This window comes from Mirounga leonina, unplaced genomic scaffold (genome assembly GCF_011800145.1).
Source record: "Mirounga leonina isolate KUSES-001 unplaced genomic scaffold, KU_Mleo_1.0 Mir_167, whole genome shotgun sequence".
Classification (NCBI taxonomy): domain Eukaryota; kingdom Metazoa; phylum Chordata; class Mammalia; order Carnivora; family Phocidae; genus Mirounga; species Mirounga leonina.
In genome coordinates this window covers 3,200,201-3,219,299 of record NW_023270422.1, presented here as the reverse complement: position 1 = coordinate 3,219,299, position 19,099 = coordinate 3,200,201, and the positions used below count along the sequence as shown (strand labels likewise).

Below are 19,099 nucleotides of genomic sequence, written 5' to 3'. Positions count from 1 at the left end.
AAAGTTTAAACTTGGCAAAATCAAATTAACAGTGCCCTGATCCTTTGCCCTAGTGACCGTACATTTAAATAGTTTTTGTGAAGATGACTTTTAATTGAGGTACAAAGACTCTTTCTTGGCAATTAATCATGTTGAGTGGTCCTTATCCTACAGATTGTTTCTGTGAGACAGTATATAGATGTAAGTTGAATTATTGTATATTTTCTATAGGAGACTTAAAAGCACAGCTAAATGAAGGATCAGTTACACTTCAGGCTGAAGAACTGGAGAGTATTTCACAAGTGGATGAAAGTGATGTGACATTAACTGCCAATAACTGCAAAACAGAGGTATCTTGAGCTTTCCATAGAGAAAAACTAAAACTGCATTGTCATTGTTCTTGTCTAAGATCAATATAAAGTCACATGTGAAAAATCTATGCAGTATAACATTGGTTGGTTTTTCTTGGATTCAGTTTTATTATAAATGTCCTTCAAATTTTTAGAAACATTTTAATCAACATATAATAAATATACATGCTAAGTACATACATACTAAACATAATAAGCATACATAAATTTATTTATAAAACAAACTTGCAGTCAGTGAGTTACACAACTTACCTGTGTATACCCCCAGATCAAGGAAGAGAACACCACTAGCAGCTCAGAAACCATTTTTTTTTTTGCCCATTCTGAGCACTACTCCTCCTATCCACTATTAATTTTGCCCATTTTTGAACTTTATTTACAAGAAATCATGTACCATGTATTCTTTCTCTTTGATTTTTTTCACTTGTGTTTACTAGGTGCAACTATGTTAAGTACAAAAGAAACTTATTTTCATTACTATATATAGTATTCTATTATATGAATGCCCTGCATTTGCTATGCCCATTAGACATGTCCATTGGACATTTGGGGTCTATCTTATGTTAATATGACACTGTGGCTTTATAAGTCTTGTTACCTTATTTTTCATGTTAAGTATCTTGACTGTTCTTGGCCCTTTGCATTTCCACATATGTTTTAAAATCAGATTGCCACCTTCAGCAAACCAACAAGTAGCACCGTTGGGCTTTTAACTGGTGTTCCATTTAATCTCTAGAACCGTCAAATTGACACCTTTATAATTCTGAATCTTATAATTCATGAAAATTACATATCCTTCCACTTAGGTTTTAATTTTTCTCTGTATTTTATGGTTTTTGTGTGTGCAGAGATTACAAACATCTTTTGTAAATTGCTTTCTAATTTGTTGAAACAGTGTTTTAATACTACCTTTCTTAGCTTCACTCTTCCTTTTTTTGGCTAAACGGAAATACATGTTTTTTTAAAATACTCAACTTATATATAGCAACCATGCCAAATTTACTATTAACTCTAATAATTATCTGTAGATTCTTTGGATTTTTCTGTATATGCAGTTTTATCTTCTGAGAATAACAATAGTTTTGTTCCTTTCTGATTTTGATACCTTCAATTTCTTTGACTGGCCTACCTTATTATACCTCAGAGCAGTGTTGAAGAGAAGGAATGATGTTGGGTTTCCCTGACAGGGTGGGAAAGCTCTTCAGTATTTATTTTTAAATTGGATGTGTGCTACTGTGTGACCAACTAATATTTGACAAAGCAGGAAAGAATATCCAATGGAAAAAAGACAGTCTCTTCAACAAATGGTGTAGGGAAAACTGGAGAGCAACACACAGAAGAATGAAACTGGACCACTTTCTTAGATCATACACAAAAATAAATTCAAGATGGATGAAAGACCTAAATGTGAGACAGGAAACCATCAAAATCCTAGAGGAGAATATAGCAACATCTCCGACCTCAGCCATAGTAACTTCTCACTAGACACGTCGCCTGAGGCAAGGGAAACAAAAGCAAAAATGAACTATTGGGACTTCATCAAGATAGAAAGCTTTGCGCAGTGAAGGAAGCAATCAACAAAACTAAAAGGCAGCCTACAGAATGGGAGAAGATATTTGCAAACGATGTACCTGATAAAGGGCTAGTATCCAAAATCTATAAAGAACTATCAAGCTCAACACCCAAAAAACAAATAATCCAATTAAGAAATAGGCAGAAGACATGACTAGACTTTTTTCCAAAGAAGGCATCCAGATGGCTAACAGACACATGAAAAGATACTCAGCATTACTCATCATCAGGGAAATACAAATCAAAACCAAGATGAGATACCACCTCACACCTGTCAGAACGGCTAAAACTAAAAACACAGGAGACAACAGATGTTAGCAAGGATGCGGAGAAAGGGGAACCCTCTTACACTGTTGGTGGGAACGCAAACTGGTGCAGCCACTCTGGAAAACAGTAGAGGTTCCTCAAAAAGTTAAAAACAGAACTACCCTATGACCCAGCAATTGCATTACTAGGTATGTACCCAAAGGATACAAAAATACAGGTTCGAAGGGGCACATGCACCTCATTGTTTATAGCAGCATTATCAACAATAGCCAAACTATGGAAAGAGCCCAAGTGTCCATTGACTGATGAATGGATAAAGAAGATGTGGCATATATATAAAATAGAACATTACTCAGCCATCAGAAAGAATGAAATCTTGCCATTTGCAACAATGTGAATGGAGCTGGAGTGTATTATGCTAAGCAAAATAAATCAGAGAAAGACCAACACCATGTGATTTTACTCATATTAGAATTTAAGACACAAAACAAGAACATGGGGAAAAAAGAGGTAAAACATAAGAGCTTAACTATAGAGAATAAACTTGAGGGTTGCTGGAGGGAGGTGGGTTGGGGATGGGCTAAATGGGTAATGGGCATTAAGGAGGGCACTTGTTATGATGAGCACTGGGTGTTATATGTAAGTGCTGAATCACTGCATTCTACTCCTGAAACCAACATTGTACTGTATGTTAACTAACTAGAATTTTAAATCTGGAAGATTAGATGTGTGCTGTAGGTTTTTATTTATCATCGTTTTTAAAAATTCCCTTCTGATACTTGTCTGCTAGTTTGTTTTGTTTTTAATTTGTAAGGAGGTTGAATCTTGTCAAATGCTTTATTGTGTCTGTCAAAGTAAGCATCAGCTTTCTTTTTTTCTGGTAATGTGGTGAATCACAAGAAATAGTTTTTGAATATTCTACTGTTCTTCTATACTTGGAATATACCTATCCTTTTTATAGATCATTGGATTTGGTTTGCTTATGGTCTTTTCAGAATGTTGTGTCTGTGTGAGTGAGCAGAATGCCTTTTTGGTTTCGGTATCAAGGTTTTGATCGTCTCATTTTCTTCTGTTTTTCTGAAAGAGTATAAGAATGGTGCTGTTATTTTTATTTTTTTTTTTTAAGATTGGTGCTGTTAGATTTTGGTAGAGTACATTGGTGAAATCCTCAGAGTCTGGAATTTTCTTTAATACTTTTTAATTGCTGATTCAATTTTTTTTAAAGATTTTATTTATTTGAGAGAGAGCGAGTGTGCACAAGTGCATGAGCGGGGTGAAGAGCAGAGGGAAAGGGAGAGGAACAAGCAGACTCCCCACTGAGCAGGGACCCTGATTCGGGGCTCGATACCAGGACCCCAAGATCATGACCTGAGCTGAAGTCAAGACACTTATCTGACTGAGCCACCCAGGTGCCCCTCAGTTTCTTTAAAAGTTACAGGACTATTCTGATCTTTAAAACTTGTGTCAGTTTTAGTAAATTGTAGTTTCCTGGGAATTAGAACCTTTCATCTAAACTTGAAAATATATCACTCCATATAAATTGACAAATATTGACCATAATATCCTCTTGTGATTGTTTAATATTTTAGGTTCTTAAGGAATGTCTTCTTTGTTATATATTGGCTCTTTTCCCTCTCTTTTCTCTTAGTCATTCTTACCAGGTACTTCTCAATTTTATTAATTCATTAATTTTATTCTCTGTTTTCTATTCAGATTTTTTGGTCTTTATTTCCTTCCTTAAATTTTCTGGGGATTTAACTTGTTGTTTTTCTAACTTCTGGAGATAAATGTTTAATTTTTCTTCCTTTCTGCTTTCCTTACATAAACATCTAATGGTGTAAATTTTCCTGAAAGCAGGAATTTTGTTGCATCCGTACTATTTTTTACATCAGATATTTTTTGATACATGATACTGTCTTTATTATTCCATTTAATGTATGTTCTAATTTCTCTGGTCTGTTGTGTTTTGCAAGTGTATTGCCCAATTTCCAAACATTTAGGGGTTTTCCAGATTTTAAAATATTGAGTCTAGGCCTTTGAAATTTGCTGAAACATGATATATGGCTCAGCATTTGTTCCATTTTTGAAAATATTTTCTGTGCACATAATGGGAATGTCTGTGGTGTGATCTTTGGTTGCTCTCTTCTGTATATTTTATTTAGGTAAATTTTATTAAATCATAGTAATGAAACTATATCCTTAAAATTATTGTACTTGTTCTTTCAGTTACTTAGATATTAAAATCTCACACTATGATTATGGATGTTTCTGTTATTCACTGTGAGTCTGGCAGTATTTGCTTTAAAAATTTTGAAGCTGTGTTTTTAGGTACATACAAATTAGAATTGTTCTCTCTGGTGAATGAGACCTTCTGTCATTGTGTATGACTGCCTTTGTTTGCAGATAAAGCGCTTTATGCCTTAAGTCTAGTCTGATATTAACATAGGTAACACCAGCTTTCTTTCTTTATTGTTTATTGTTTGCATGTTACATCTTTTTCTATTTTGCTTTTAACCTTTTACAGGAAATGTCACTGAAATAATTTGAGGCCATGGGAGATTTAATCTTCCAGACAGGATTTATGTTTGCTTCTGACATGAATGAGGAACACCAGCAAGACATAAATAGGAACCATGGGTAAACAACTGAAATGGAACCAACAGCAAAGAAACATAAACCTATTTAATATTTAAAAATGCAAGTTAAGACTTCGGTCTCCAAGTAATAGCAGACTAAGTAATGCAAACCAACTCTGGCTGACAACAGTTAGAACTGGATAACATATCCAGAAGCATCTTTTAGAAGGTACTGGAGAGCTAAAAAAGGAGCAAAAAACTATTGGGCCAAAATCCAAGAGAAGAAAGAATCCCAGTACTGAGAGTGCTCTTCCCTGTGGGGATCTGTTGCTTCAAGAAGATGCTGTGGATAAGATTTTAAGAAGAAACTCAGCAAAGGTGTTCTTATGGGAGTGAGGGTATAAAAACAGAGTTCAGTGCCTACCAATGATGAGAGGTAGGGAGAAGCCGTGGTAAACAATCATGCTTTAGGATGAGACCACAAAGGGTTACACACCCTAGGATAAAAGGCAAACCAAAATTAGGCTGGCCCTCGTAAGGACTGAGGGCCAGCTCCAATCAGCTCAATCCCAGTACCTGGATCAAAGTGATCTGAGACTGCTGGTGTTCCTCATTTCTTTTTTTTTTTTTAAAGATTTCATTTATTTATTTGACAGAGAGAGACACAGCGAGAGAGGGAACACAAGCAAGGGGAGTGGGAGAGGGAGAAGCAGGCCTCCCGCGGAGCAGGGAGCCCGACGCGGGGCTCGATCTCAGGACTCTGGGACCATGACCTGAGCCGAAAGCAGTTGCTCAACAACTGAGCCACCCAGGCGCCCCTGGTGTTCCTCATTTCTAACAATTGAATGAAATTACCAAGGATTATATTTGGAATCACAGTGGCTCGTTGGTTTCTCGATCCCAGTATCTTAATGTTTTATTTTAAATTATTGTCTGGTTCAGTTTTAACACCTCCTTAGCATCTCTTTAACTCCTGAAGATTTTTTAAAAAATAATTGATAATCCAATTTTGTGAGTAACCCAGTACTCTGTAATTAAAGTTGATAACAACTGTCTTTTTTAAAATTAGGGTATTTAATTGGTATACCATTAATTTCTAGCTGCTGTTAAGTTTTATGTAACATCTAAAGATTAAACTAATATGTACATGTCCATGAAACTGAGATAAATTTATCTGATGTGAATTTTCTCCTTTCTAGGACAGTTTCTTCATGAGTAGCAAACCCCGAAGATACAAAAGCAAGCCACCCATTGATGGTGATTCTGTACTTAGGATAAGCACCATTGCTTCAGCCATTGCAGATGCATCAGTAAGTACTGATCCTTCCCAACTTGCTGCCATGATCAAGGCACTTTCAAATAAAACCAGAGAGAAGACTTTTCAGGAAGATGATAAACAAAAGGACTATTCCACTGTGCCTCATTTCTTGCCTAATGATACAGAAAAAAGTAATGGATCCAGCATGTTTGATATGGAGAAATACCTTAAAAAAACAGAAGTCAGTAGATATGAAGGTGGACTGGAAAACTTTTCAAGAGCTGGTACATCTGATCGGTGGGATTTATCTTTGCCAAAAGAACAGTTTACACGAGACATCCATACAGTGGACTTAGGTGCTGCTGATATAAGTATAAAGGAACCAGAAGAAAATACAGCATTTACTTTTTATGGTGAAAATGGAGAGAGCAAGAATCAAGAATCATTTAGAACAAACTGTCCAAATTCAATTCTTATAAATAGAAAAGAGAATGAAAGTACAATAGTTGATGTGAAGACATATCCTCTTGACAACAAATTACCAGATACTGGTAACTGCAAAACAGCCACCTCAGTATCCACTCTAACATCTAATAGTTATTCATTAGTAAGGAACCCCAGGATAGCATCTGTTTGGCTGTCAGGAGAATGTGAGGAAATAACAAATAATAGAGAAAATCAGAGGCAAAATGAGTGTGTTAGTGAAGCAAGCAATGGTGAAAAACATGTGACTTTTGGAAAACATTCCATAATTACGCCTAAAAATGTTGGTAAGTGTTGAAGTAATTGGTCACATTCACAAAATTACAAGTGATTTTTGTTGTTGTTCTCATTGAAAAATAACACCTTTCTGATAGATTTGAAAAATCACTCTCCTGAGCATGGTGGACATGGGTCAGAGGATGACCAGGATAGCTTCAGACCTTCCTCTTCTCCACTGAGTCATTCTTCTCCTAGTGAAATTTCTGGAACAAGTTTATCAGGGTAGGTGCTTACCTTTTTTTTTTTTTCTTTAATAATAAAAATATGTGTTCAGTATAAGAAAATTGGAAAAAGTGTAAAGAAGAAAAATAATTATTTATGGGTTCATTTCTCAAAGGTAACCATTGTATATATTTTGTGAATTTGTTTCAGGCCATTTTTCTGTGCAAGTTTTTGTACTTTGTTCTCACTTATTATAATGATTCTTTGTATTTAAGAGAAAATTAGTCTGCACAGTGAATCAGCCACGGATTATTTGATGCCTTTGGTGGATAATGGGAGATACTATATTTTACTGTGTTTTGTCATTTTATTTTTTGTTTTGCCATTTTAATGATACTGAGATGAACAGCTTTGCCCATAAAATTTTTTTTCCATGTTTGATTGTTTCCTAAGGATAGATAAGTAGAAGTGAAATTCCCAACTCAGGAAATTATTAGCAAATTATTTTCTAAATAGGTCTTAAAGACTTGCGTTCTTACCATCAGTGTATGATGAGAGTATCCATCTCACTGTTTTCTTATCAATATTTTAAATCGCTTAAAGGTTTGGATATTTTTTATCTTGTATTAATTTGATTTTTTAATGCTAATGAGATTGGTAAATACTTTTTCAAGGGTTAGAAGAATCCTAATACTTCATAGGTTTTAACTCAAGTTATAAGAACTTTTTAAAACATAATTTTTCAAAAATGCCATAATTTGCATTATTCAAAAGTACGCATATGTGTGTGTATAACTTTTGAACAGTGTAAATTTATTGCTTTATGAAATGTTTATATGTGTATTTATAAATGTATATATGTGTATATTTGAAATGTATACATGTGTATATATGTGTATATGCACTCATGTGCATGTGTGTATTTTCCTACATTACCGTGTTCCTTTTCTGCCTAGTTCCCCAATCCCCTCACCAGGGAACTGCTGTTATTAGTTTCTTAGGTATTCTAGAGTTTCTTTATGCATGCATAACCAAATATGAATATATATTCTTACTGTCATTCCTTTTTATACTCAATATAGAGTCCTTTATGCACTTACTTATATTTTGCTATATAAAGTTACTTATTACAGCTTCATTTGTATTATAGTCACTTTGGTCATGTGAAATAGATCTATAGGATAAGTTCCCAGAAATGGAGATTTTTGGATCAGAGTATTTGCATTCATGTACCTATTTAAATTAGTACAACCATGTCATAGAGGTTGTACTGGTTTAATTATCCCACCAACAATTTAAGAGAGAGCCTGTTTTCCCACAGCCTCATCAACAGAATGTTTATAAAACTTTTTGATGGTTGACATTTTGATAGGTGAAAGAAATAGTATCTCAGTATAACTTTAATTCATATTTTTTAGGAGTGATAATGAGCATCTTTTCCTCTATATTTGTATTTCCTTCACTATGAAATATCTATTCATATTTGTTGCACATTTTTCTCATGGATTTTTAGTCTTTTTTGTCTCCATTTCTAGGAGCCCTTGATGTATTAGGCAGAATGAATAGCCCTTTGTGATATGAGTTATATATCCTAGTCTATAGAAGCATTTTTTTTCTTTTTACTTTGCTTGTATTTTTTTGCCATACAAAAAGTTTATTATTAAATTTACGAATTTTGTCTTTTATGGCTTTTTTTTTTTTTTTAAAGAAAGCAGGGAGGGAGAGAGAATCTTAAGCAGGCTCCACATCTGGTGCAGAGCCTGATTTGGGGCTCAGTCTCACAACCCTGAGATCATGACCTGAGCCGAAATCAAGAGTTGGACATCTAACTGACTGAGCTACCTAGTTGCCCCTTTTATGGCTGTATAAAGTATCTTTTATATGTTTCTCTATTGAAAGATTTTAATAAACAGAAAAACTTACCTAAACAGTAAAATTATTAAAAATGTTCAATATTTTGAAACAGGTTGAAATTATATCTGATTTCAAAGTTATCTATTAGGTATTTCCCTGGCTGCCATTGGAGTTTTGCATATTCATCTGAAATGGTATGGGTAAGCTAGAGTTAACAATTAGTAGAGGGCTTAAATTCTTTCCTGTTTCAGTGACTCTTCGATACCTTGTCTTGAAACACTTTTTCATATATACAGCCACCTCTTACTTAACGGCTCATGTTTATAAAACGTTAGAAGTCATCCAGCTCTACCAAATTTGAAGGTCATCTGGCCTTGACTTGTCATGATGGATGTCATCTACTGATTTTTCTCCTTTATCTCCCCTCTAATATTTGTCTGTAAAGTCATCTGAATGTTTATCTTTGTACCGTTAAATATGCTTCTGCTTCTGACACTTGTTTTGCCAGCTTTTAAATGATGTTCTTTGAGTCCCAACTGTGTTAGTTTCCCATGCCTTCCATAACAAAGTGTCACAAACTGGGTAGCTTAAAACAACAGAAAGGTATTGCCTCATACTCTGTAGGCTAGAAGTTCAGGGCCATGTTCTCTCTGAAGCTTTTTTGGGGAGGGGGCGCAAGGCTGGCTCAGTTGGTAGAGCATGTAACTCTTGATCTTGGGATTCTGAGTTCCAGCCCCTTGTTGGGTGTAGAGATTACTTACAAATAAAAAAATCTTTAAACTGAAGCTTTTAGGGGAGGATTCTTCCTTACCTCTTCCAGCTTCTGGTAGTCATAGGCGTCCATCGGTTTGCAGATGAATTATTCTAATCTCTGCCTCTGCATTCACATTGGATTAAGGGTCCAGCCTATTCCACTATGACCTTATTTTAACTAATTACATCTGCAGTGACCCCATTTCTAAATAAGGTCACATTCTGAAGTATTGGGGGTTAATACTTTAACATATGTTTTTTTGGAAACACAGCTCAACCCATAATAGTGTCTATCACCAGTGAGAGCTTATTCTCATGTTCTTTCCCTTTCTACTTTTTTCTTTTTTAGTTACATAATTTCTGCATTGGCATTTCATTTGCATTTTGATTCATCCTATCCTATACTTGTTTAGTTTTTATTCTTTAGTTAAATATATTCTTATTTTTTATTTTACTATGCTGTGTTAGTCACCATACATTACATCATTAGTTTTTGATGTAGTGTTCCATGATAAATATATTCTTTTCTAGCCATCAGGTGTTTCCTCTCTCTCGACTGACTGAAGTATATCCTATGGTAGTTTGCTCAGAGGACAGAGGGAACATTACTCACTAGGCTCATGTTCCACAGTTAACCTGTGGCTTTTGTAATGAAAGCATAGCGTGGCTTTGTTTAAAATCTTCGGCTTATGCTTTCCTCCCTTAAGTCTTTTGTAGGGATTGCTTTACTGTCTCTGTGGAATGAAGGAGGGAAATCTGAGGCACCCCAATTCTTTCTGCCTCAGAATTGACTTGATCTTTTTGTAAGCTTATGCCGAAGATGCTCTCTTTCAAGTCTAGTTTAATTTTATTAGGCTATATCTCTGTGTTGACTCTTCATGGTTATTTTGTCGCATCATACAGTATACCCTTCAGTATGTGAATTTATTTATTTAAGGAAAATTTGCCACAGCCCTTTACTGCCCCCAGAACTCTAGTGATGCATATGTGGGATCCATTTTGCTTGATGTCTGCATTTATTTTCTCTTTAATCCTTTAAGAACTTACTATTTTGGAAAAATTATAGATCACAAAGATACCACCCAGTTTCCCCTAGTGGTTACATCTCTCATAATTTTAGCATGGTGTCATCACCAGAAACTTGTCATGGGAACAGTGAATGTGTGGGTAGAATTCAGTGTCATTTTATCACAGGTGTGAATTCATGTAACCACCACCACAATCAGAGATACAGAATTTGACCATCAATGCAATGATCTGCCTCTTTCTTAATTTCTGTTTCATCTTATTTGCATTTCACATTTTTTATCTCTGCATTCCTTACAGTGTTTTCTGCAATGTTTCTTTCCCCCTGTGTACTTTGCAGTTTCATCTTGTTTTCTGTGGTTTTGATATTTTTTAATTGTATATGAAGGCATTTAATAAAAATATAAGTACTCTTATATAAAGCCTTACATTATTATTTTTTCTGTCACATTGCCCTTGGTCAGAGAGAATGCTGGCTGGCTGGTCTCACTCTTGGACCCACCTGATTTTTTTTTTTTGTCCTTCTAAGAAAATATACTTATCTGTTATGTATAGGAAATAGACCTTAGGGGGATACTAAAGTTTCTCATGAACTTGGTATATGTTCAGATATTTTGAATGAGGGTGTCATATTTAACCTTTCTAAAGTGACCGTGGAATCGGTAAGCTTACTCCACATGCATAAGCTAGCCAGGCACCTGCAACCCCGCTTCTTAGTGTGGGGCAAAACAACAGGACTTAATGAGAAAAGGCTAATTTAGAAGAGGGTAAGTGTGCCCTGAATTAAAATCGCAGGGGAAGATGAAATGAGAGTGATGCAGTGTTGCTGAGTTACTCAGCACACGTGTTTTGCTGCCATAGCCACCAAAGCAAATACGAATTGAGATCAGTCTCTGGTATGTAGATTAATCAATCCATGAATCATTTGGGGGTGTGGTTTAGCCTACTAGTGTGCTCACTGGCAGATTTTTGGCCCACTCCTAACCCAGTTTTAGGATTTCACAGTATGCATTGTTGTATTTTATTTTTACTGATGTATAATTAACATACAGTAAAATACACGGGGTTTCATTTAGTGGGTTTCTGACACTTACATACACCTATGGAAACACCACCACCTAAAATATATAGAACATATATGTCCCTCCATTAACAATCCTTTGCCTTTTTCAAGTCAGTTCTCCTCCTCCTTCCCCACTCCCACCCTGCCACCACTTCCTGATTTGTATCATCATAGTTTAGTTTTGTCTGTTACTACATTTCATATGCACGGAATCACACATATTTCTGTGTCTAGCTTCCAACGCTTTAACGTGTTTCTGAGATTCATCCTGTGGTTGCCTGTAGCAGTAGCTCCTCGTGCTTGTTGCTGTGTAGCACTCCGTTGTGTGACTGTGGTCATGCTGTGTGTCTGTTTTCCTGTTGCACAATACGCATTTTCATCTAAGCCTCATTTCCAGCTCTGTTTTAGGTTCCTGCTACAGCTTTCTCTCCTTTTTCCCTCGTCAGCTTCAAATGCCTGTGTCAGTTTCTTAGTTGGTTTTCCTGGACTATGATAAACTCTGTATACACAGTTATTTCTTCAACCGAGGAAGTTTTGTTTTCTGTTACCTTTGATGGTTGACTGTGTTCCATCTATTCTCTCTTCCTTTTGAGAACCCTGGTTTCCCATTAGTTGACACTCCATTCTCTGGTCATTTATGACTGTTTTCTTTTCCCTAATTTTCATTTCTTTTTCCTTTACTCTGTATTGTGGGGTAGTGGCTCAAGTGTTTATCTTCTGCATCACTGATTTTCTGTAGCATCAATTAGGCTTTTTATTGCTGCCAACATTGACTTTGATTTTATGTTCATTTATTTTTATTGAAGTTCTCCTTGTACTTCTTTATTATGGTAAAATGAGTGTGATTTTTTTTTTTTGAGTGTGATATTTTTATTCTTTTTCTCTGGTTTCTACCAACTTGTATTGCTTTTTTTTTTTTTTTTTTTAAGACTATTTGAGAGAGAGAGCATGAGTGCGTGAGTCGGGGGTGGGGCAGATGGAGAGAGAGAAGCAGACTCCCCACTGAGCAGGGAGCCCGATGTGGGGCTCAATCCCAGGACCTTGGGATCATGACCTGAGCTGAAGGCAGATGCTTAACAGGCTGAGCTGCCCAGATACCCCTAAGTTCTGTTTGTTTGTTTGTTTTTTTAATATTTACGGTATACTGTTGGCCAGAATTTTCATCTTTTCAGCAGCAACATTTTTTTGGTGCATGTACTTTATCTGATAAGTTTTGCTGCTCATTAGCATTCCTCTTAGCTAGTCTTCTAGCTTGTTTCCAGCAGGTCCATAGAGCTGATTTAGACCTTCTAGTCCCAGAACCGCCTTTGTATCTCTGTGTGGCTGGCACCTTGGCAGTTTTGGGATTCCTTTGAAGTTTGACATCTCAACTAAAATTTCTTTATTTCCACGTGTTCATTTTTTTTTTTAGCGGAGGAGGAGTGGAGGGAGAGGGAAAGAATCTTAAGCAGGCTCCACACCCAGCACAGAACCCAACACGGGGCTCGATCTCACAACCCTGAGATCCTGACCTTAGCCTAAATCAAGAGTTGGGACACTTAACTGACTGAGCCACTCAGGCATTCCTATTTCCAAGTGTTCTTACAGTTCACGTCTCATTATTTGAGGTAATACACCCAAATGCATTGTTCCTTTCAATCAAAACTAGACTAGGGGTGCCTGGGTGGCTTAGTCAGTTAAGTATCTGCCATCGGCTCAGGTCATGATCTCATCATGATCTCAGGGTCCTGGGATGGAGCTCCACATCAGGCTCCCTGCTGAGCAGGGAGTCTGCTTCTCCCTCTCGCTCTGCCCCTCTTCCCTGCTTTTGCTCTCTCTCTTGTGCTCTCACTTGTTCTCTCTCTCTCTCTCTCAAATAAATAAATAAATAAATAAATATCGTTTAAAAAAAAAAAGGAACTAGACTAGTAACAGCGCATCACCCCAGTAACCCAGAACTTTTTTCATGTTGTATTATGGTATCTGTGTGTGTGTGTGTGTGTAAGTATGTGCATGCATATAGGAACCCATGTGGGTGCATGTCATGCAGAAGCTAAAATAGGCCTGAAGCAATTTGGTTAATATTCTGTCTCCACTGGTTAGAAATACACTAACTATAGTTTTTTGTCAATACCACTGTCTTGATTTGGGGCTTTTTAAAAGTCCGAAATTAAAAATGGGATTTTCTCTGTGTTTGTTGCCCAGCTTAGTATTCAGAACTTTGTGCAAAAAAAAAAAGGGATGGGGTAAAATTCAATCAAATAAGAGCTAACTGAAATGAAATGGCACAGTGTGCATGCAGTAGGACAGCAGCTGTTCCTGTCCGGTATGACTTTGCCATTCTCTTTGGGCGGTGCTTCCTTTTTTCTCTCCTTATGTCGGGCTGGGCTGGCCCTGGGATGGGTATTGGCCAACAACATGGCGTGTGTATTAGGTAGATGTGGAATCTTACTATATTTATTGCTTTCTAATCTTTTTTCTTTAATGTCATGAACATCTTTCTGAGTCAAAGGATAGTACTTAACAGTATGATTTAAAGTACCTGAGTAGTGTTTTATTGTATGTTTGTGCCATAATTTCCATAGCCTAATTTCTCTTATGTGTTTAAGATATATCCTTTTGGCAGAGTCTTTATAATTAGCATTGATTTTTTTTTTCCTTAGGATTAATTCCTAGATGTAGAATGTTTGAGTCAAAGTGTTTTGGTATGCATTGCTTAATCGCTTAGTCAAAAGTCGTCCCACATCTTATTCCACTCAGCAGTGTATGACTGATCCCATTTCTTTGAACTTACGTACATGATTCTTTTTTTTCATCTGTGCTCTTTGAGGGCAGGAACTTTTGAATGCTTGGTTCATTGCTTTATATCAGGTATTCGATAAATGTTTATCAAATGAATACCTAACATTGTTATGCAACTATATATGAAATTTATTAATGAAAATGCCACAGCCTTTTTTTTTTTTTTTAGAATAATTTACCAGGTGCTTTATTCAATGGGAATATGATTTACAATTTTAGATTAAAAGTCCATGGTTGAGTTACCATATATGGCAGCTAGAGCAGAGAGTATAGATTAACAAGCTTGTAGGCAAGCAGAAATGGTTTTTTGTTAGTGTAGATAATGTTAGATAAAGGAATGGAAAACTAATCAACAAGATGTTCTCCCTTTCAGGTGTGCTTTAGAGTCTTTTGGTTCAGCAGCTCATCAGAAGCCCCCCTGTGAGAGTGAGTCGTCTCAATTGGTGTGTCCACAAGCTAGTGTGAGTAGGTTGACTTACGTGTCTGAACAAGAGAGCTCCTGTCCTACTACGGCCTCAGATCATGGCCTTGAGGGCTGCAAGGTGGGCAGCATTTCTGTTATTTCTTTACTAAGGCTTATGGCTTTAAAGTCAATGGTTGTAGGAGTCAGACTGAAGTTTAGGCCTGTGTAATTTCTGTTGCTGTTTTAATTTAAAATGTGTTTGTATGTGTGCATGTATGTGCGTGTGTGTTTTGATCAAATAGCTACCCTTGCTGAGTAGGCAGTAGAAGTACAACTATTTTAATCTTTCAGTCTGGTGGAGGACACTTGCCAGGCACACTGGAATGAAGTGCACTATGATCCACCTATGCTGTGGGATTCAGAGGTAGTTAACTACAAATGTGACTGGACTTAGTGATGGTTCAACAAAGGTTATTGGGAGGGATAAGTAATATACCAAAGCTGTATTTTGTAAGACTAGTTGGCAGGGAGGAAGCAGACTAACAAATGAAGGTAAATATGGAGTTATAAAATGCACACTGCATTTGAAGGACCCCTGGAAGTTTGGCATGGCTGCAGTGAATTTTACATGGGAAAAGGAGAAGAGGCCAAACCATGAAGAGTCTTGAATGTAAAATTTGGGAGTTCAGCGGCTCATAAGCAGGACACTGACATGATCTGTGTTGATGTTTTATTTTATTTATTTATTTATTTGAGAGAGAAGTGAGCGCATGAGCCGGGGTGGGGTCAGGGCAAAGGGAGGGGAGAAGCAGGCTTCCCACTCAGCAAGGAGCCTGACACAGGGCTCCGGCCTAGGAACCCTGGGATCAGGACCTGAGCCAAAGGCAGACGCTTAACCCACTGAGCCACCCAGGCGCCCCTTTGTTGATGTTTTAAAAGCTCATGGCACTAGCAGTGTGGAGGAGGCACTGAGCAGGGGCAAGATTAAAACCAGGAGACTTTGACACAAGGCTGCTGTACTCTGACAAGAGATGGTTTGGGCTTGGATTGAGGTAGTGGCAGTGGGGGTGGGAGAGAAGCAGGTAGATCTGAGAGATTTATGTGGGAGAAGCTAGACTTTGTGTTCTGTGAATATGACAGTGTTCAGTTTTTTAATGAGCTGAATATGACTGTTGTGTTCAATACAGTCCTCTTCCACCTAGCCCTTACTAAATATATCCACTAAAGTTACTATATATATGGTGTCACGTTGGACAAATCATTGAAAGCCATCTTTTTGATGATGCTGGTAAGTGTTGGGTCTCTTTGTTCTTAGCTAGTGGTTACAGGCTGAGTTGTAGAGTTAGATGGGCTATCTTCTGCTGTTTTCTGAGATAGACTATAACTTCCCCAAGCCTGTTTCTTCATCTCTAAGGAGGGACAGTGACGTGAGAACAGGGCTTGGCACCAAGAAGTTACCACTGAATGCGAACTGGCTGTTACTTATTTTTGTGGATTGATTGGTTGATGATGTCTGGTAAATAACCTGGTCTTTGTTTATTAATGTCTATTTCTGTTTGGTTTAAGAGAAGTTTTCAAACCAAGCGTAGAGAATAGTCCGTTTAAGTGCATCTTATATATAAATTCCATTGGTCCACCCTGCAGGGCATAGACATCATTCCTAAGGTGATGCCTTATAATGAAATGAGTATATGAACATTGAATGGGCTGTTACTTCTTACCTAAGAAAACAGAACCACATAATCTTAGACATTGGAAAAGACTTAGTGCTCATAGAAATTAGCATCTTCAAGCCTAACAGTGGTATAAACAAACAACAGGCATGGGAAAGCCTATGAGCTGTGTTGATTCTTCCTGACCTTGTGTCAATTTCATTTGAAAGCTTGCTCAGCCCCCACGCCTGTGTTATTAATTTAATTAGATTTTTATTGTACAGCTTCCAGGAAAACAATCCCTTAAATTTGAATGAAAGTACTTGTCGCTGGTCCTTTGTCTGTGTAAATTTGTCAGAGATGTAATTGGTATATAGCTCTTTAATCTCCTCATAATTTCTGTGAAGCAGTAACTTAACACTTTCCAACTTTTAATCTTGCGTTTCACAGCTGTAGAAAGTTGGCCTTTTGTTCAGAGAGTTAATGTGTAGATCTCTTCTTTATTTGAGATTATACCAGCATGCTTTGCGTTAGTAATAGTTTGTGGATTATATAACATTTTTTGTCACGCACAGAGTGATGTCACCAGTGAATTGAGCACCACAATTACTCAAGCCAGTCCAATTCCATCAGAGGAACAGGCTGTGGAAAAACTGAGAGAAAAAGGTCCATTTCAAAGTAGAAGTAAAGTAGCACGGTCCTATAATCAGAAAAACTCAGCTACAGACAATGTGACTGAAATGACTTCTCTGAGTAGCAGACCTGAAGATGTAAAACCTTACTTTAGGTTGAATAAAGATCTCTCCTCCAGGAGTGGAGACCTATCAGAAATCGGTACAGTAGGGCTGACCTCTCACCCCAGTGAATTGGACCAGATCAGCCTGGCTCTACTGAGCAAGTCAGGCGTCACCTGCCCACTTGTGTCAGCGATGCCACACCGGCCTGGGGCACACCAGGCATCTGTGAACAAAGGTGAGAGAGTAGCCTCTGGAGCTGCATTAACTACCGACAGTGCAGTAAGTGGCCAGACTCCTCAGCGGATGGCCCCGGGGAACCAGGGCGCCCCTCTTCCCAGCACTGTGTCTTGGGGCTCTGCTCCTGTGATGCAGAATGTGCCCACCGCACTTCCTGCGCTCTGGACTCAACATTCTTTTACCGCAGCCCCCTTTGTCCAGCAGTATTTGGGAACACTACCTTCGGCTGGAAATGTTGCTCTGCCTCAGTGCCAAGCTGGCAGCGCCACTGTCTGTGGACCCTCGGGAAGCTGTCCATACCCTGCTGCCGTAGGAGAGCACGTTCACAACTCTGTGGCCATGGGAATTTGTCTAGGACAAAATACCGGCTCTGGATTGATGGGTCCCTCTTCCCTTTATAACCCATATTCTAATGCCTTCAATCAGAATCTTCTAAGTACAGCAAAACCTTTCCCTGTGCAGTCTGTTGGTACAAACTGTGGAACTGAACCATGGGATTCAGGAATGCTGTCAGGATTTGGTAAGATGCTTTTTCTCTGTTACTGTTTATTGCTTGCTATTATTTAAAAATTGAGTTTTCTCAAGCGAGACACAAAATGAGTTTGTTTCAAGGAGATACTGGTTGGTGTGAATTTTATTCTTAATTTTATTCTTTTTCCTAAATTGAGAACACATAATACATTGCTGTGCAAGGGTCCCTGGCATGGCCTTAGAAAAACACAAACATAAGTATGCAGGTGAAACTCCCTGATGTCTTTGTCTTCCTGTCTCTCCTGTACTCTGCACTTAGATTTCTATTATTCTGTCAACTAGGAACCGCCCAGTTTTTTAGAATTGGCTCCCTGGAGGAGTGAGTCTCCTTACTTTTTAAAGTCTTTTGGGGGATAACAGTTGTGAGAGACAGCACCCTTCCACCCTTGTTTGCAGTGGCTGAACTGCCCCCGGATTCTTTTGCTAGATACAGCCACTCTAAGCAGAGCTGGGTATTGTGCTTTCTCTGACACAGTGCACATGACCACTGGTATGCTGTCTTCTCTACCCTCTTTTTCTTCTCAAGGAAATTCCAAAGTTATTGCATAAGGATGGCGAAAAGATCGGCCTTATTAAAAAATTCTGGGTAGATGTGCAAACCTTGAAAGTTAGAGCCCTCTGTAAGTTTCTTATTCGGTTAGGTAGTGGCTTATATTTGTGGTAGAAAAAAGGAAGAGATTACTAATAGGCAGTAACATCGAAGAATTAATTAGCTGCAGATTGTGGGTTTGATCAATTGCATGTGTTCTTCCTGGGTTGGATACAACAGAAAAACATTGGTGGCCTGTGCTGAGGCTTATACAATGTCAAGGACTCCTTAAGACCCAGGGCACTTCATACCATAGCTCTTGGGTGTCACAGGTAGTCTTCTATAAAAATTTCCATTTACCCACTTGTGCTTTTAATCAGGTGTTTGATATAACTTGCATTTGACCATGCTTTCTCTTTACCCAGGGAAGGTAAGAGTACCTGAGGAATTGAAGTTTCCTCATGCTTGCTGTGTTGGCATTGCTTCACAGACCTTCCTCAGTGTGCTTAATCCAACTGACCGCTGGCTACAGGTCAGCATTGGGGTTCTCACCGTTAGTGTTAATGGTGAAAAGGTAAGCTTTCTG

The 19,099-nt window shown here is 37.7% G+C and overlaps 1 protein-coding gene across 9 annotated transcripts in view; it reads left to right on the top strand.

Moving 5' to 3' along the window:
- LOC118016446 (nucleoporin SEH1) overlaps positions 1-19,099 on the top strand; it is a 167,088-nt gene that overhangs the window by 96,799 nt on the left and 51,190 nt on the right. For all 9 annotated transcript variants that reach the window (XM_035013835.1, XM_035013833.1, XM_035013832.1 and 6 more), the window contains 6 exons: positions 211-329; positions 5,965-6,793; positions 6,881-7,007; positions 14,798-14,966; positions 17,055-17,973; positions 18,939-19,087. In XM_035013835.1, coding sequence (XP_034869726.1) covers positions 211-329; positions 5,965-6,793; positions 6,881-7,007; positions 14,798-14,966; positions 17,055-17,973; positions 18,939-19,087 — 2,312 coding nt within the window. The remainder of the gene's footprint in view (positions 1-210; positions 330-5,964; positions 6,794-6,880; positions 7,008-14,797; positions 14,967-17,054; positions 17,974-18,938; positions 19,088-19,099) is intronic.